The following is a 20,604-nucleotide window of genomic DNA, read 5'->3' on the forward strand; positions in this document are numbered from 1 at the left end:
ATCCTGTGTTTAGTGGCCTACACGTGAATGTAAGAGTTGTAATGTGTCAGCTAAGTTCACCATTTTATATGCCTGCATGAATTTTGCATCTTCTGGGCAGGTATAAATACGGATATTAGCCCGTGTACTGGCTGGAGCATGCACAGTGTGCTCCCAGGAAACATTCCATGACATCATCAAACTTCGGGAAGTGGTCACTTCCAAGACACTTGTGCAAGATCTTCAGCTCACTACAAGAACTAATATAAATATTGCCTATGGCAGGAAGGCGGGAGGGGGTATATACTCACAGATTTTTGAAAATGAAAAAAGGAATATGCATAAGTAACCTCATATTGCATTAGCTTTTTATTCAGACTGATTGATGTTAACTTTTCGAAACAACATGACAGGTCCACATTTCTGCCTTTTCTAGCATAGTGCAATTTACACAGGTCCCTATAATTATACATGTTAAAAACAACTAAATTATACCCGTAAACATGAAATCTGGTTTTATACTCCGGTCAGAGGTGAGATGTTAGAAGGCTCAAACCATAACGTACAGGTTGATTAAGATACTAGTTTGCAATAAAACAACATTAACTAACTAAGAATAATGTCAAATGATAAAATACAATATGGACCTTAAACTGATTTCTGGTAAAAATAAAAAAACACACACACCAGGGTGCACCCAAAAGCTGGGAATCTGGTTATGTTATGAATTAAACATCCTCAGGTTGTTCTGAGCGTCACACTTTTGTCGGTGACAGGTGATTTAGTGTATGCCATGAAAATACTTGGATTGAATAATTTGGTGCACCAATTGCATACACACAATGGAGGCCACCAGTTTCGGGTTGAATAGTCATGGGTATTAAGCCCTAGGTATAACCTACATCATGCCCAGAGACCTGCCGCATTCTCATGGATATAGGTTCATGTTACAAAATAGTGATCTCTGAGGTATGTATGTGACAAGAATCCTCCTTTAATGGCTCAAGTTTATTTCCAGACCTAGAGAACTCTGGGGTCGACATGTCAAACCTTCTAAAGAGGACAAGATGACCAATCAGATTCTAGTTTCCATTTGTCTAGTACATTCTATAAAATGAAAGCTAGAAGTGCATTGGTTACTATGAGTAACACATAGTTGTGCTCTCTAGAAGGTCTGATACAGTCCTGACTGTGTTATGTAATTACCTCTTTATAAACTCATCGCCATTTCTCAGCATTGTGTAATATCACTGTTCACGAATAGCTATAAGACTTCTTCATAACTCTCTAATTCTCCCTAATTAAATACCCAGGGTAACTAAAACATTTACTCTATATACACACAATATGTACATGCCACATTTTACAAATATATCTGTCAAGTGTGAAATATTGTGTATGCCCATGTAAGAAGTGTCATGTAGAGGAAGAGTGTCATAGAATATGGTTAAAGTGCTTTAAAGTTTGATGTAGAAACATTAGTTTAAAGGATCGTTATCTTTATATATTACTTTGTTCAAGTTATTTCTCAGTAAAGCCCTGTAGGTGAGCAACTATATAATTTTGTCCACTAGTAGTGCTGTTGCCCTAAATTCTATGGCTGACCATTCATTTCATACTGGACCAGGACACTGTCTGGCTGCTTCCACTCATTGTACAATTAACTGGGATTCTTCTGTGAAATGCTGTCTATATTAGTAGGTGAACAGCTATAGACAATAAAATAACATTAAACCCCATAAATAAATAGGGTATATTTCTAAATGGTTTCAGCTCATTTTCCTATTTCTAGTAATCCCTATGTAATTCCTGGTGTGTAGCAGGGGAAGGCAAACACCAGGAATAGTGGTCATGCATGTCACAGTTAGCACAGTTACAGGGTGTAGCAGGACAATCATTTAAGTACTCTACAATTCTGTATGTAACAGCAAATGTATCCCTCCCTATAAAGTATTCATGTTTTCATCTCATTTATATTTTAGGAGAAAGCAAAGATATGAAATTAAAACATTTAAATTCACAGTATGCCACATATAAAATCAAAAATACCTATAGTATACAGATAATATATATCCAATTAACTTAACCAGTCTTTGCATTGTTAGGTGTGAACTAGTGAACATGCCTTTTTATTCTAACAACTAACTGTATTCCCACTTGGATTGTGAGATTCAGTAGATGATGGTGGATTTTCCTTCTTGTTCACTTCTTGAGTGTCCAGGGATTGAGAGGAATGTATTCCAGGCTGCACGTGGCTGTAACCTGTGTTTCCCCTGACGGTGACATGCTCCCAGCCTCCCTGAAACAGACACAGTGACATCATCAGCACGTGCCCTTATGTAATAATGACATCACAAACATTGGCAGGGGTGGCAGAATATTGGAACACAGAACGAGATGATTGCAGATAGAGACAGAGAGTATTATCAGTTTGTGAAGCTACTTGTCAATATCTGATGCTGCTGACACACCGGGAAGTCTGATTTCCTGCCTTATGCTAATGTGAGTCTCCCTAGGGCTAATGCGAGCATCAGTGGGGCTTGAAGTGTGAAGCCGTGCCACCCCTCTTTCCCCATCCACATCATTATTAGTAATGGCACCTACACCAGCCCCATGCTGGGTGCAAGGAATGCATCTAAAATAGGCTCCCCTTCCCCATACGGACAACTAATATGCATCTAAAATAGGCTCCCCTTCCCCATACGGACAACTAATGCTGGGTACACATACACACACATATCATGGGTACACACTAGACGACGTACCCGATCTGTCACGAATCGGACAGAGATAGACAAAAGTGCGTAGATTTGCTTATGTGCATGCGCTATATGCTAAAACTCCCAATTTGCATCCATGCAAAGAGTTTAACCGAATCGGCCGCCAATATAGTTTGTATTATGTCACTGTTATCTCATTTTGATTATTTTACTGGGTAATAATGCAGAGAAATTGCAGATAGTGACCACCTGGTTCCATAATGTATAGTAGTAGATGCTTTAGCACTTAGGTAGAGTTATTGTAGGTAGTGATGTTTTATGCTAATCTGCATGTTCCAGGACACAGACCTGTCTCCATGTGTCTGTGAAGGGTAATAAAAGTGCACATCTTCTTCGATGGGGGAGTGGACTTGGGATAGAGGTGGGCTTGTGAGGACGCCATGAGAGAAGATTTCCCTGAAGAACAGGGGTATAAAGCAGGAGAAGGCTGCAGCGATGAGCAGCACACTCACCCCTATGCCGTAATCCCAGGAGTGCCCCTTCAGTGCCATTGGCTGAACCCCCAAGCGATGACAGACGGTTCCAATGCTCAGACTATGGCTGCCCTGTACTTTGTCTGCAATCACCCAAATCTGAAAATGACAGAAGATGAAAACATAACGGATTATTTTTTAGTAACAACGGTAACAGAATAAATGGTGTGTTGAAAAGGAGGTAGGGGTTATCCTTTAAGTTACAACTCTACCTCTAGACTCCCTTCCCCCCTAATTTGTATAGTCTGTAAACCACTATCTCTGGACATAAGAGAATAGAGACTAAGGGCCTGCATCAGAGTCACACGCTATGCTGATATAAGCGCAGTTGGCTGATGTTTTAAGTAATGCGCATGTGTCCCGATTGTTACGCACAAAAGATGCAGAATGAATTTGACGCACAACCGCTCACACCGGAGGCCATGTTCAGACAGAGAAACTGCACCTGCCATAGGGCTGGAGCAGGTTCCGATGGTGTGTCCGATGCCGCAAGGCAGATTTGCACAGGCGCATGGCACTGTATATGGGTGTCTCATTGTAAAGAAACGGGTCGCATTTGGTTGCAACTCAGAATCAGGCCCTAAGGGGGGGATACATCACAGCTTCTAAAGAGGTTTCTAGGAAACATTATATAGAACGTGATTGATAAATGCTTGAAGCGGATTGATTGCTATGGCCAAATTCTCCATTTGTCCTGTTTAGAAGGTTGTAGACATTTCCCCTTTATGGGCCTTCAGCTAGTTTGGTCTCAGGTGCCCGCTGTGCTTGTGCATTTCTCATCAAAACAAAACTAGCATTTTGTTTTTAAAGCAGCTACTTCTTATGGGTGCTAAGAAATACAATACAAGCCCCTAATTGGGGGTGTCAGGGTTGGGGTTAGCCTTAGAATACTTATCGAAAATTGCTGACATTTTCACAGTCGGGATTCTGCTGCCAGCATTCCGAACATCTGGATTCGGCCATACCCCAACCCACCTCAACCCTTATTGATTCTTAGTTCTTTGTTAGGATAGCCTTACGTCTATCCCAAGCATGTTTAAATTGCACTACTGTATTAGCCTCTACCACCTCTGATGGGAGGCTATTCCACTTATCCACTACCCTTTCTGTGAAGTCATTTTTCTTCAAATTTTCCCTGAACCTCCCTCCAGTCTCAGTGCATGTCCTCGTGTTCTTATACTTCTCTGTATATGAAGAATGTTTCCTCCTGCACCTTGTTAAAACCCTTTATATATTTGAAAGTTTCTATCATGTTTCCCTTCTGTGCTCCAAACTATACATATTAAGATCTATAAGTCTTTCCAGGAAAGTTTTGCGCTGTAGGCCATGTACTATTTTAGTTGCCCATCTTTGTACAGTCTCTAATGTATTTATATATTTCTGGAGATGTGGCCTCCAGAACTGAACACAGTATTCTAGATGACCTATACAGGGGCATTATTACTTGTTTCTACCTGCTATTAATTCCTCACCCTATGCAACCAAGCATCTGACTTGCCTTTCTCATTACTTTGCTACATTGCTTATCTGCCTTTAAGTCATTGGAGATAGTGACTCCTGGATCCATTTCCTCCTCAGTCGTGTCCATTATGGTACCCTTAGTACTATATTTAGCCTTTGGATTTTTGAGACCCCAATGCATGATTGTGTATTTCTTGTCTCAGAAGCACACAGAGCATGCTCCTGCCAGTACATGGGATGGTTTCACTCTCATTAATACACATGAATATCCATTGTATTCTGTCTAGATTTCTGTTGTGTGTAAGTGACATGTCCAATTTATCAAAGGCTGACTTTGTAAAAAGCATGTTGTCCAATACATTGTACACTTTTCCCTCATGCAAATGCAGAAACATGCCTACAGATACAGTAGGAGCATTAATGCATGCATTTGTTTTTTTCCTAATTACAACTTCCAGGGGCATCCATTACTATGGTAGTACTAAATATTTTGTAAGTAAAAAACCAACATAACCTATTTATGGAAATCTATCCAGATTTACTGTTGAAAAATGTAAGAAAGGAAAAGCACTGAAATATCACCATTTTAACAGGGTAGCACGTGGATTTGCAGACCAAGATGGTGGTATATTTGGCAGGGGCAAACTTATACATCTGGAGGAGATGCGCTGTTCAGGGTGTTTCTTGCAGAAGGACACGTGCATAAATGTACATTTAGAATGTAAACCCCACTGGGGAAAGGAGAGATTACGCATTCTCTGTACAGCGGGGCGTAATATGATTGGCGCTATATAAATAAATACAATAATGAGCTTTGTTATGTAATAAAATAGAATCCAAATGGTGGAGGGATATTTAACATGAAGTTTACAAATACTCAGGAGGTAGCATTCGGGCATCATTATATACTTTCCATTGGATGCCTTAGACACTTTCCAGAAGCACCTGGCACAGGTAAAACACTTTTCCAGATGCAGTTCCTCTAAGGTAATAAAAACAATCATTCACACTAACGTGACATGTAATAAAGTCAGTGACAGTGTACGCTCAAGATTAATTTAGGAGGTAAACAATGCTGAGCTGAGCAGTACGTCAGAAGAAAGAGAGCAAGCTATGGAATGAGGACTAGTAGGCCGGCTATTGAGAGACGATCCTGCAGAAGTAGGCGCAGTTCCCAAATCAGAGCAGCAGTTGTGCACCTGTAACAGCACCAGCCAGACAATGAGGCACCTGAGGAGCCTGCCCATATGTTTCTCACTTTCCTAGTTGACTTTTACTGAACTGATGAAAAAAAGAATGGTTGCTCTGGGTTACAGTTGCACATTTTATTAAATAACCCCTGTGTCTCAATATATGTATTACATATTACATACAGTAAATACAGTTTCCCAGTTAAATGTCTCCTACACATTTGCGTAAATCATTGTATGTACAGAGATGTCCTCACACATCTATCCTCCTGGCATCATTTGACGCGAGATGCCTGGCACCATCCACGGGTAGCGATTACCGCGCTGCATACTTTATTTTGATACTGTTTCCTAAATTTTGCATCGTACAGCAGTTTGTATATAGTGTAGTAAGTACTTAGGACTAGTATTTTTGTAGCATAGAAATTGGTATAAAGTCATAGGTTAAGCATAACGATGCCAGGTGCTGGTCACTCCTATCGGACTTGTCTTTTTACCCTGGATAGTGTACTTTCTCCTCAATCTTTATACCTTTTCCTCCATTGCGATGCTTTTCATCTATTTTGTCTGTAGTGTACTAGGTACTTGGGATTAGTGTTTTGGCGCGGCTAAGTCGCAAAGTCTGTGGCGCGCTAATCTGGGCTACATGGCACGATTTGAGAATAGGTGTATGTGGACACATCCGTGTGATAAACATGTTACACCTATTAACACAGTACTCGCCTGATCAAGGGGGCCCACAGACACTTTGCGGATGTTGTTTGACACATGTTCCCAGCTGGACCCCTGGGGGTAGCTTGGTGTAGTACCTTGCCGAAACCATAAATTACCTTAAAAGAAAGACAAGCTACTTAAAGAAACACTGCAGCTATATTATTATGTGAATAAGCATTGCAGATCTTTACAACACACGCACACACATATATGTATTCCTCCTTTGTATTTTAAAGAAACTTGTTTGCATTATCTTATTTATTTATTTTATTTATTAACAGTTTCTTATATAGCGCAGCATATTCCGTTGCGCTTTACAATTGGAAACATTTATAGAACAAAACAGGGTAATAACAGACAGATATATAGGTAGGAAGGCCCTGCTCGCAAGCTTACAATCTATAGGGAAATAGGCATTGATACACAAGGATAGGTGCTATATATTGCAATTTGGTCCAGCCAGAATGCAGAGTTTCTTGGTGGGCTGCATGATCCAGTCACACAGGAATGTCGGCTAAATGTCAGGTATGTGTGCACTGTGATTGTGGATGTGATTGGGGATGTGATTGGGGATGTAATAAGACATGGAAGCTGTGAAGGTTATGTGGTTCTGGAATCTGATAAGCTTGTCTTAAGAGGTGAGTTTTCTGGGAACGCTTGAAGGATTGAAGAAAGTCCTGTAACCGTGAATGGGAGCAAGTAATGCCTGGGGATGAGAGATGCAGATCTTGGGCTGAGCAGACAGGTCGGGTTGGGAGATATTTTGAGATGAGTGAAGAGAAGTATGTTGGTGTGGTTTGGTTAATGGCCTTATGTGTAAGTCACAGTATTTTGTATTGAATACGGTAGAAAACTGGCAACCAATGGAGGGACTGACAAAGCGGGGCAGCAGACGATGAATGTTTTGGCAAGGAAGAGAAGCATCACAGCTGCATTCATAATGGATTGTAATGGCGATAGCCTGTTTTTGGGAAGACCAGTAAGAAGACTATTGCAATAGTGAATGCGGGAAATAATGAGTGCATGGATTAGAGTTTTTGCAGTATCTTGTGTGAGATATGGTCGAATTTTGGATATGTTTTTTAGATGTATGTAACATGATTTTGAGACAGATTGAATGTGGGGAACAAAGGACAGTTCAGAGTCAAGGATGACACCAAGGCAGCGAGCTTGTGGGGTGGGGTGGATTGTTGAGTTATCAACAGTGATAAAGAGATCAGGTTGGTAACTGTTATTGGCCGGTGGAAATATAATTAATTCTGTTTTAGAAATATTAAGTTTCAGGTGGTGAGATGACATCCAAGATGAAATGGCAGAAATGCATTCAGTGACACGGACCAATACAGATGGTGATAAATCTGGAGAGGATAGGTAGATTTGAGTATCATCCACATACAGATGGTACTGAAATCCAAAAGAGCGGATTAGTTTGCCAAGAGAGATGGTATAGATTGAGAATAGCAAAGGACCTAATACAGAGCCTTGCGGAACTACAACTGATAAAGGTAGCGAAGAGGAGGCAGAATCCGAAAAACTAACAGAAAAAGAGCGATCAGATAGGTAGGAAGAGAACCAAGAAAGAGCTGTGTCCTTAAGACCTAGGGATTGTAATGTTTGTATGAGAAGAGAGTGGTCAACAGTGTCAAAAGCAGCAGAGAGATCTAGAAGAATTAGGAGTTAGTAATGGCCTTTAGCCTTGGCAGTGACAAGATCATTTACTACCTTAGTCAGTGCTATTATTCATTTTGTAGACCTCATTGTGATTATTTTGTTATATTAAATTCCATTTAATAATGTCCTGTCTTTGTAGTTTTAACGCATTCATGCTAGATAGCTTGGCTATATGGAAAAGATTTCTGGACTGCACAACCTGACTATATATACAATGGGAGGTGCTTCCTGATGAGACTAATTGCAGGCACAGGATATGGTGGGTAGGCCCATAAGCTTGGCCATGATTATGCTAAAAACCTCTATTGATTGCAAAATTCTATTGCATTTATATATATTATTGGTGATTTGGAGTTGTGCACCTGAGATTTTGTCTGTTTCTGTGCCTGCAATTAGTCTCATCAGGTAGCACCTCCCATTGTATATATAGTCAGGTTGTGCAGTCCAGAAATCTTTTCCATATACTCCATTTAATGTGCTTTGTTGCACATCTGAGGGAAAGGAGACGCCCTCATTCTGGACTGGCACCCTTCCTTATTGGTTTAAAAGCATGGAGTATGGTAATGTATATGCACACTGTATTAGGCACAATTCTAGGTAAGTCCTACAAGTTATACACTGTAGTGCAATTTTGGTTCATTTTTGGGGAGTGGGTCCCCCTGGACTGCGTTGGTTGGTCTGTCTCAGGGCACTGCAGTATAACACATTTTCCTTTATAACACATTTTAACCCTTCACTGTGTGTCTAATATATATGTACTTCACTTTTTTATTTTCATTCTTTATATGCAGCAGCAGCTGCTCCTAACTATCTCTTTACACTGCACTTTTCCTACTATGGTGGTGCCCTGGGGCGGCTTAGCCTGGCCGGTTTTGGGGGGTCCTGCGCTCTGGATTTGAACCTTAGTATGTTAGGGACCTACCCGAAAGAGGTTACCTGGATATGGTGGGTAGGCCCATAAGCTTGGCCATGATTATGCTAAAAACCTCTATTGATTGCAAAATTCTATTGCATTTATATATATTATTGATGATTTGGAGTTGTGCACCTGAGATTTTGTCTGTTTCTAGATAGCTTGGCTATCTTACGTTGCTTAATTGAAATACAGGGATAGTTTGGTTAATGATAACACTGATTAACTTAACCTTAATTGTAGAGGGATATCAGGAAGTAGCATAAGACTTCCTGTAAGAGTCAGCTCTTGAGACAAATCTTTGTGCTTGACAGTAGTGGACATATCTCCAATATGAAACAGCATTTGGAGATATTCATATTTTTTTAGCCAAGCCAGGTGGTTTTGTGGTGACTAACCCCATGTTACATACACATCGTGCAGTCTTAGGGGACTGCTGTATGTGACATCCTCAATGGTCATTTTAAACAATAGCTCATGTGGCTGTCCTATTACTGCAGCTTGCTGTGCGGAAGTAGACCTAACAAACTATAGTTTGAATTATGGTTTGACATCTTGCACCTCTGTACATATCTTGGATGAGGCCAGTAAGTTTCAGTGGGAAGACAGCCGTTGAAAACAAGGGTTTAGAAGGATCAGCAAGTCATTGAGCCTGAAGACCTTGTTGCTACCTACGGATATCATATTTTAACTATATTAATAGAAGGAAAGAATAAACAAGGCAAACTACGATCACACATTTAAGGTTAAGTATCATCAAAATATACTGTATGTTTTCATTTTATGAAAACACTACTCGGGTGGGCCCAGTATTGTGCAGAGCAATCAGGAAAATTCTAACCATACGCAAGTAGTAGAATAGAACAATACAATTCCAGGCAAATTAATGCTGTATGTATAATATCTTTTGGATGATCAGTACGATTTCTTTGGGGCAGTGAGCACCAGTGAAGTCTGGGGCCCACAACATGGCCCTGAATGGATCTTTGCCCAAATCCTCTGAATGCCTGTGGTAATCACAGTGCATGGTCAATGTATATACTGCACCATGTGGCCACCCCAAATGCTGCAACTGCGGTAGTTTTGCCCTGGTGTGTGATGTGTAGTTTATTACTATGTAATTTCCAGGACTTTATAGAGAAAACAGGATTTGGGTACTTAACGTTAAATCCATTTCTCCGATTCCTCAGGCGACACTGGAGCTTCTAACAGTGGGGTATATATGGTGGGTTGAGTACAGCATGCAACTTTAAGGAATCTACAAGTGTGACTGGCTCCTCCCGCTCTATGCCCCATCAGCCAGAGCTTAAAGGACTGAGGGCCTGATTCAGAGCTGGACGCTCTGAAAGAGCGCTCGCTCTGAATCAGGGCGTATTTTTTTGTGCGGCCTCCTGGCCGCTCACTTAGCTGTGGGTGACCACCCACAGCTATTGCGAGCGACCAGGTAATGGTCGCGATAGTCTCGACCATCGCGACCATCGGGGCTTTGCGACGAGACCCTTGTGGTAGGGTCTCGTTCCCGCAAGCCCCAGTGAGCTTTCAGCTCTATTAGAGCCGGAAGCTCACCCACTGACATCACTCGTGATGTCAGTGGGGCCGCCCCCAAATGGCAGGCGTTCCTTCGGGAACGCCTCCGTTTGGCCAGCCACCCCCCCTGCCCGCCTCCAAAACGGGGCAAGCTGTCAATCAAAATCAACAGCTGCCCCTCTTTGGTGCGAGACCCGTAGTGACGGAGCACCCATCGCTAGCCGGGTCTCGCGCATGCGCATGTCGGAGCAGGTTCCGGCATGCGAAGTGGCCAAACATCGACCCGCACGCGAGCGCATAGCACTTGCGTGCGGGTCTGAATCAGGCCCTGAGCCCGAGAGGAGTCAGAGAACAGACAGAACGACAGAGAAGGAGAATCCAATCGGACCAAAACTAGAGGCAGAAGCCGCAAAAGGTGTCAAACGTGTAGCAACGTACAAAGGTATTCAATGAAGACCACGTAGCAGCCATACAAAGCTGGGAAGCTGAGGCACCTCTACGTGCCACCCACGAAGTACCCACCGAGTGCATAGAATGTGCGGAGATGAATACAGGTGGAGGTCGATGCAGAAGCCACATATGCCTGACAAATGGGAAGACGAATTCACCTGGCCAAAGTCTGTTTAGACGCAGGCTAGCCACAATGATTTGCATCATAAAGGACGAATAGAGCCCCCAATTTGCACAGTCTTTCGGTATGAGCCACATAAGTTTGAATCGCTCGCACTACATCGAGAGAGTGGGAACCCCTCGAAGAGTCCAACAAGGCCGGGACCACAATCGGCTGATTTAGGTGAAAGGCCGAGACCACCTTAGACAAAATAGAAGGTCGGGTGCGCAGTTCTGCCCTATTATTGTGAAAAATGAAGTAAGGGGAATGGTAGGACAATTTTTTTTCCAAGGTAAACATTTCAAATCCACGTCCTCCAAAGGCTCAAACATGATCAACTGAAAGAAGGATAAGACAAGGTTCAGGTCCCATGGAGCCGTGAGTGGTACAAAGTGGGGCTGAACTTTATGCACCCCTTGGAAAAGGTCTAAACCCCCGGAATCAGATCCTAGCCGTAGACCCGCGTCAAGCCCCTTTTGAAGAAAAGGAAGACACGGCAAATGAAAGGACGAAGTGGAAGATCCACGTCCTTCACACCAGGAAATATAAGCCTTCCAAATGCGATAATAATGGCTGATGTCACTAGTTTCCTAGCTCGGAACATAGTAGGAATGACCGCCCTTAACATAGTAGGAATGGCCGCCCTTGGCATGTCATGTCTTCTTAGGATGTCAGTCTCAACAGCCACGCCGTCAAACGAAGCTAACGTAATTCTGGGTACACAAATGGACCCTGCTGCAGAAGATCTGACTGTAGTGGAAGGGGCCAAGGTTTGTCTGCTAAAAGGAGTAGGAGATCGGAATACCAAGCCCGACGAGGCCAATCCGGAGCCACTAGGATGACTGTGGAGGACTTGCGCTTGATCCACTTGAGAACCCGAGGAAAAAGTGGAAAAGGTGGGAATAGGTACACAAGGCTGTGTGGCCAAGGAAACAGCAAGGCATCTGCTCCCACCACCTCTGAAGGGGGGTAGAGGGGTAGCTTTCGATTTGTCCGGGAGGTCATGAGATCTATCTGTGGCCTCCCCCAATGATGAACTAGTTGAAGGAAGACCTCGGGATGAAGGGACCACTCCCTGGGGTGAAGATCCTGACGACTGAGGTAGTCCGCTTTCCCAGTTGTCGACTCCCAGGAATAAAGACTGTGCAGATGGCCTCGACGTGCCTTTCTGCTCACAGAAGAATGCTGCTGGCCTCTCTCATTGTTAGACGACTGTGAGTTCCTCTTTGTCGATTTATGTATGCCACCGCTGTGGCGTCATCGGATTGTATCCAAACCGGAAGTTCTTGTAGAAGAGGAGCAGCCTGTATCAGAGCACTGTAGACTGCCCGCAGTTCAAGAACGTTGATTGGTAAGAGGGATTCCTGCTGCAACCAATGCCCCTGGAAGTGGTTGTCCAAGACCACAGCTCCCCGTCCAAGAAGGTTGGCATTCGTAGTAACCAGGGTCCAATTCCAAATACCGAAGCGTCTACCCGCTACCAGATGGTCCGTCCAGAGCCACCAGATCAAGGATATGCGGGTCTGAGGAGACAGACACACCAGATGATGCATTTGTAGGGATCCCGCCCATTGAGACAGAAGACCTAATTGAAACAGTTTCAATTAGAAAACAAGGCCAACATCTTCCCTAGGAGAGAAATACAAAGATGCACAGATACTTTCTTTGGCCTAAGCACCAAGCGAACCAACTCCCGGATGGCAATGACCTTGTCTATCGGCAGGAAGATACGAAGCAGGATTGTGTCTAGATTCATAACCAGGAACTGAATTCTCTTCTATGGCATCAATTGAGACTTCTGGAAGTTGACAATCCAACCGTGTTGTAAGAGAATCTGATGTGCAAGGGACACTTGGCGCAAAAGGACTTCTGCGATGGAGCCTTGAGGAGCGAATCGTCCAGGTAAGTTACAATTGTCATCCCCTGAGAGCGCAGATGAGCCACCATCACTGCCATCACCTTGGTGAATACTCTGGGAGCTGACGAGAGACTGAACAGCAGGGCCTGGAACTGGTAATAAGCATCACTGATGGCAAACCTGAGGAAGGCCTGGTGAGGCTCCCAAATTGGATTGTGAAGATAGGCATCTCTGATATCTACTGACACCGAAATCTCCCCTGCTTCTAGTCCCGCAATCACAGAATGAAGGGACTCCATCTTGGACCGGTGAAAGGAGAGACACTGGTTCAAAGACTTGAGATTTAGAATGGATCTGACGGACCCATTTGGCTTTGGAACCACAAAAAGATTTGAATAAAATCCCTAGTTTTTTTGTGCAGTTGGAACCGGGACCAGAACCTCAGCCAGCAGAAGTATGTCGATCGCCTGACGCAAAACTAGATGTTTCAAAGGATCGACTGGAAACCCTGTTGTGAAAAATCGTACTGGAGGAGAGAAGGCAAACTCTATCTTGTATCCAAACCTCCGAGAAGGGCAGGAGACGGAATCTCTGAGGTGTGATGGGAGCCCGTCATGCCATGGGCTTTTCTGCTGGCTTGGGATCCGGGCGGCGGGCACTGACTGTCTGATGTCCTCTTGCACGACCTCCTCGACCTGCTGAAGACGAACCTCAAGGTCGACTCTGAAATCTCGCTGGAGCTCAAAAGGAGCGACAAGAAGATCCTTTAAACAAGCGAAGTGGTGGTCAGAGAGATCCACTTGTCCAACTCTGAACCAAATAAAATATCACCTGTGAAAGGAAGAGCTTCAACTGACCATTTAGATTCAGCATCCACTTGCCAAGCACGAAGTCAAGGAGCCTGGTGAGCAGCGACAGCTGAAGCAGAGATCCTAGCGCCTACCTGGTCGACATCTCTGGAGGCGTCTCCCAAGTATACTGCGGACTAATGAATATGCTCCGCCAAAGTAATGAGATCTGCCCACGGAGTGTTTGACTTTAGACCTTCTGCCAATTGTTCCGCCCACTTCTCCACTGCCTTGTTGACCCAAGAGCCAACCAAGGCCGGTCTGAGAAGTGCGCCTGCAGCAGTATAAATGGATTTTAACGTAGTTTCCAATTTCCGCTCTGAGCTTTCCTTTAACGTATTAGCTCCCAAAACTGGATGCATTGTTATGCTTCAGTGCGAGCATGGGTACATTTCTTTTTGTACCTAGTGCAAGCAAACAGTTTCTGTATAGCAGTTTTGTCTGTCGCTTTGGAAGACATCATAACCCACTCACAGACAAGCACACACACAAAGTTTTTGCAGATAATCTGACACAGACAAGATAAACTGAGGCAGACAGAGCAACAGATGGGGAGGAGCAGAATTTCAATAATAATGATACTCAGAAAAATGGTGGGAAGAAGCAAAATTCACAAATAATAATGCTACCCCACTATTACTATGCAATGTAGAAACAGGGGGGGAGAGCAGAATTTACAAAAATTAAGGCTACCCCACTGCAGGACTCTCAGACTCCTTAGCAGACTGGAGCTGGTTGTCACTGTAGCCCTGAGATCCTCTTTTGTAGTGCAGGCAGCAGGGAAGAGGAGCGGTCTTATATTTAAGATGGCGCCGCTCCTAGTGAGTAGAGCGTGCCAATATCGCAGAGTAGTGGAGAAAGAGGAGGAGGCAGCGCATAGCTCTCTGGGAGCACCATGGCCGCTGTCAGTAAGCTCCGCCCCCTCCCCGGAGAAGGCTGTCTAATATAGCCGTTGCTTAGAAACCGGCGCTGCAGACAGCCGCACTCAAATACATGATGCAGTCACCTGTAAAAGCCGGCACCTGTGCTTTCATCATACTAGCATAGGCGCGACAACTGACAGCCGCGCTCTCAAGCGGCTCTGTGCATAGGCTGTCGCTGGTGCTTCTCTCATACAAGCACCGTTGTGGCTGCTGACCTCGGGGATTATGTTGTATCCCCATGTCAGTGACAGGGTGGCAAAGACAGTCTGTCACTTGCCCAGCCGTGAATAACATCTCTCCTGCTAATCAGGAGAGGTGTGTATACTTACTTTTTGCTGCTGCGGGCAGGGTGCTGGGCAGGGAGGGGGGAGCGGGGGACCCGGACACAAGCCTGTTTCAGCTGTGGCAGGCTCCGCTGGGTCAGTGCACTCTTGTTAAGTGGGGGCCCCCTCCATAGGGTGACCGGACACAGACTGCAGTAGCCGTGGCGGTGCCCTCCCTGGCGGGTCCCACGGTGCCAGCAGTCTGCCTGTCCTCAATGTTATCTTTGTAATAAAATAATAAAAAAAGAGAAAATAGGGCTGGAGACAGCCCCACGTGCACCGGCTCTTCTTGGGTACACTGTAAAAACTGGGGCTGATGGGGGCATAGAAGTGGAGGAGCCAGTCACACTTTAAGATTCTTAAAGTGCCAGGCTCTACTCAACCCACTGTCTATACCCCACTGTCAGAAGCCCCAGTGTCCCCTAGTGGATGAAGGAGAAAAAAAAGGTCTACAAAATAAAATTATATAAAATATACTTTGAAAAAGTACAAAAGAAAAAACCCCTACAAATATACCACAATCTCATCTAATAAGACAAATGTAATCTAATATGTTATTAAAGACCAGAGAACATCCAGTCGTTCTCACTTTTCACTCTATAAATTATATCTCCTACATACATTTAGCAGAAGCTTTTATATTTCTATTTTAAGATACTCTTTTCCACTATCCTTATCAGCAGATTACGAATTACGTAACAATTTATTTATAGTTAGAAGTGGAAATTTACAAGCAATTTTTGGTAAACTGCAGTATTTCTGCATTCAAACTCCTAAATATATATCATGTAATGCAGGCACATTAACACAAGGCTTTCACAGAGCACTTACCATTTCCATCCACTGCAAATACAGATGTCTGCCCCACGGAGACCTGTTGTAGCTTCTGTTTTGGAGGAGAGGGAATGTGATACCAACAGTCACCTAGAAGGAACAATGAAGTACATCATATAAAACTCAATCAACAAGCAGCTTGAGTCATGGTACTTGATGATGAGTTGGTCAATCGCTCCAATGAAGCGTGCAGGGAAAGAATGCAGAGTTGTAGGCATCTGAAGATGTGCCCGCACCTGCTTGTGTGCCTGGCTCACTGCTAGTCATCGTCACCAGAGTACTTGGCATCTGCCCTCTAGCAAATGCAAAAGATACAACTCCAACAAGACATGTCTTCTCTTACGGCCAAGCTCTGCACAGCCCGCAGTTGCGTTAAAACAAGCTTACTGAGATCTGTTTAAGAAGAACGCCTAATCAATTTCAGAATCGTTCTTGGATGTGCTGACTGTCTTGGTTCTACAAATGGAAACATTGGGCAAGGAGGTTTTAAAATAAATTAGGTCTCCTATCATCCCCACCTACTGACACTCTTGAGGGAGAATCATACTTAAAGATTGTGGATGGAAAAGAAACTACACAGCTAAAAATGTGTTGTCACGTGACAAACAGAGCACATGCAGGGATAAACTATTCATATGCCATGTTCCTATATATATATATATATATATATATATATATATATATATATATACACACACAGTGAGAACGGCAGGCACTCAACAGGACCAAATAACTACACAATAATAGAGCCAGACGGAGCCGGTATCTAAGTCAACGTTTCAGCAGTCGCGCTGCTTTTATCAAGATATACATAATAAAAAAGACAAATACATACATATATAGACTCACCCAGTGTCCATCACCACCACGGAAACCCCAGCCGCCGCGCCGCGTGATGACGTCACCACCTGGGACACACCAGCGCTCGTGCATGCTGAGGGGGCGTGGTCAAGCACCCGTGCCGTCACCATGGCTACAAGACAATGACCATACAAATACAGTATGAGACAGAGTGTGCGTAGTCACACTAAAATACATGAATCAGGCAGTCATAAGCACGACAATATAAATATAAATGGCATCAAAGGGTAGTGCATTATCGCACCACTGCATCTAGATGAAGCAGACTAACAATGTCAAACATAAATAATACATACTACATTAAGAACTAGTAAGAAGATATGGCCTGGAGATACAGTGATCTGTTAGTACACACATTGTTGTAACAGGGATACCATGTATGGTAGAATCATACAACACCACTGAATGATGGGATGATGTGAAAACACTAAAATTAAAAAAGGACCAGGACTATATTATAGATAACAGGTAAGGGATAAATTCTCATTGAGAGCCATGGGATATACCGTCTGGAGTGTATAAATCCATTTTGCTTCCCTCTGCAGGAGAATGAGACCTCTATCCCCTCCTCTAGTACTAGGTGGTATCCAGTCTATCATCTTATATTTTATGCTGGAAAGATTGTGTTGCTGTTCACGGAAATGGCATGCAACTGGTTGATCACAACCCTTACCCTCTAGTGCAGCCCTAATACTGGACCGGTGCAACGCCATCCGCTCCTTAAACTGGCGAGTGGTTTTGCCAATGTACAGCATACTGCATGGACATCTAATGTAGTAAACTACAAATTTGCTTGAACAGGTTAATGGATGTTTAATAGGGAACTTTTCCCTGATCGTGGATGTGAGAAGGAGTCACCTGTTTCAAGGAAACTACAGGTGATGCATCCTGTACATTTGAAGTTACTTGGCTTACGTGTCAAAAAATGACAAGGTTTGTTTTCAGCAAAATGACTAATATCATTATGGACAGTAATGTCCCTGATACTTCTCCCCCGTTTATAGGATGTCAAAATGGATGATCCTGCCATTTAATATCATTATTGTTTGAAAACGGAACAAAAGTAGATTTTTTATTAATAGGACCTGGATCCGATGATGTCGGAGATGTTCCAAAATATTCCTTGAGTTTGACACGGCGTTTGAATTTAAAGAGATCAATTTTGTTCTGATAAGGGTCAATCTCTTTTGATGGGAGAAAGGATAACCCTTTATTCATCACTTTAAGTTCGAGATCTGTCAGAGTTCTTGAGGAAAGGTTGAAGACTACCGTCTCCGGTTGTAAGTTTTTCTTCGCCTGCCGAGCCCACTGACCTCCGCGCCTGGTGCGGGGTCTTTGGTGAGATCTAAAGTTGTCCTGGTAGCTACCCCTAATATTAAATGTTTTACCAATTATATGGACAATACCATTGAAAATTATAGGCCTGATAAAGAGAACCACAGACCCAATCTTACCAACTTGGAAAGACAGGCATTGAAAAATCTGGGTGCCTATCAGGACATTATAATTCGCCCAGCCGATAAGGGTGGGGGCATCGTGGTGCAAGATGTATCAGCATATAAAATTGAAGTATATAATCAACTCAATGACTCTGCAGTTTATGAGGTGCTTTCAAGTGATCCGACGATGATCTTCAAAAATGAACTGGACATTTTCCTCACTCAAGCAGTGCAAAAGAACATCATTAACCTATATACCAAAGAAGCCCTCACTCAGTCATATCCTAAAATTCCCACTTTGTATACCATCCCCAAACTACATAAAAATGCTGTGTCTCCACCAGGTAGGCCTATAATAGCAGCCCGGGATTCACTAGTTTACAATATTTCAAAGTATCTGGACCATTTCCTTCAGCCGCTTATTCAAAAAGAAAAAGCTTTCTTGAAAGATACTACAGCTTTTATTCTTAAATTACAGGCACTTTCACCTGTCCAGCAAACTGTTTTGACGTGTACGGTTGATGTTTCCAGCCTGTATACCAGCATCCCACAGGCTCAGGGAATAGAGGCTGTTCGACAGTATATTCTTCACAGACCCGAGTATAAAGGTCCTCAAATTGATTTCTTCATCCAGTTACTCACTTGGACCCTCACTAGAAATTATTTTATTTTTGATAAAAAAAATGTATTTGCAACGCTCGGGGTGTGCCATGGGATCATGTGTAGCCCCGAGCTTTGCTAACATTTTTATGTTTGCCATTGAAGAAAGTTTTTTCTTTTCTGATGTGTCCATTGAGCAGAATATATGCGGTTATTGTCGCTATATTGATGACATCTTCCTACTTTGGAAGGGTACATCAAATGAATTTGATAATGTCATTCATGACATTAACCAACGGGACTGCCCCATTAAACTTACCTCTGCTAGTAGTTTCACCAGCATCCATTTTTTGGATGTCTCTATCAAGATGCAATCTGATGGGATCATCTGTACCTCTCTCTACTATAAGAACACGGATAGGAACACCCTACTGGCATCAGATAGCCAACATCCAAGATCGCTTAAGTTTGGACTTCCTTTTTCCCAATTTCTGAGGGTGGTAAGAATCTGCAGTGATCCAAGAGACACTAAGTTGCAAATTGAGCTTATGATGATTAAGTTCCTCCAACGAGGATATCATTATAAAACACTGATTAGAGCCAGAGATCGGGCATTGGTGTGAGCCGCAAGGATGCACTTTCACCAGTTCCCTCTAAGACATTGGAGAATCGAGTGGTCTGGACGCAAACATTTTCCATGGGCAGCTATGATCTGATGCAAACAGCCAAAGCAATGTGGCCTATAGTTTCTACGGATAAACAAATTCCATCTTTGGGAGGATCATCCATTTTGACATCCTATAAACGGGGGAGAAATATCAGGGACATTACTGTCCATAATGATATTAGTCATTTTGCTGAAAACAAACCTTGTCATTTTTTGACACGTAAGCCAGGTAACTTCAAATGTACAGGATGCATCACCTGTAGTTTCCTTGAAACAGGTGACTCCTTCTCACATCCACGATCAGGGAAAAAGTTCCCTATTAAACATCCATTAACCTGTTCAAGCAAATTTGTAGTTTACTACATTAGATGTCCATGCAGTATGCTGTACATTGGCAAAACCACTCGCCAGTTTAAGGAGCGGATGGCGTTGCACCGGTCCAGTATTAGGGCTGCACTAGAGGGTAAGGGTTGTGATCAACCAGTTGCACGCCATTTCCGTGAACAGCAACACAATCTTTCCAGCATAAAATATAAGATGATAGACTGGATACCACCTAGTACTAGAGGAGGGGATAGAGGTCGCATTCTCCTGCAGAGGGAAGCAAAATGGATTTATACACTCCAGACGGTATATCCCATGGGTCTCAATGAGAATTTATCCCTTACCTGTTATCTATAATATAGTCCTGGTCCTTTGTAATTTTAGTGTTTTCACATCATCCCATCATTCAGTGGTGTTGTATGATTCTACCATACATGGTATCCCTGATTCAGTGATCTGTTAGTACACACATTGTTGTATCTCCAGGCCATATCTTCTTACTAGTTCTTAATGTATTATGTATTATTTATGTTTGACATTGTTAGTCTGCTTCATCTAGATGCAGTGGTGCGATAATGCACTACCCTTTGATGCCATTTATATTGTCGT

The 20,604-nt window shown here is 43.2% G+C and overlaps 1 protein-coding gene across 2 annotated transcripts in view; it reads right to left on the reverse strand.

Moving 5' to 3' along the window:
- Positions 1 to 330: 330 nt before the first annotated feature.
- Positions 331 to 20,604, reverse strand: part of TECPR1 (tectonin beta-propeller repeat containing 1) — a 150,103-nt gene continuing 129,829 nt past the window's right edge. For both annotated transcript variants that reach the window (XM_088451967.1, XM_088451966.1), the window contains exons 22-25: positions 16,102 to 16,194; positions 6,607 to 6,713; positions 3,212 to 3,331; positions 331 to 2,278 (exon numbers count right to left, since the gene is read on the reverse strand). In XM_088451967.1, the coding sequence (XP_088308093.1) occupies positions 2,114 to 2,278; positions 3,212 to 3,331; positions 6,607 to 6,713; positions 16,102 to 16,194 (485 nt within the window). In that variant the 3' untranslated portion in view covers positions 331 to 2,113. The remainder of the gene's footprint in view (positions 2,279 to 3,211; positions 3,332 to 6,606; positions 6,714 to 16,101; positions 16,195 to 20,604) is intronic.

This window comes from Taudactylus pleione, unplaced genomic scaffold (genome assembly GCF_031769625.1).
Source record: "Taudactylus pleione unplaced genomic scaffold, aTauple2 ptg000032l, whole genome shotgun sequence".
Taxonomy (NCBI): Eukaryota; Metazoa; Chordata; class Amphibia; order Anura; family Myobatrachidae; genus Taudactylus; species Taudactylus pleione.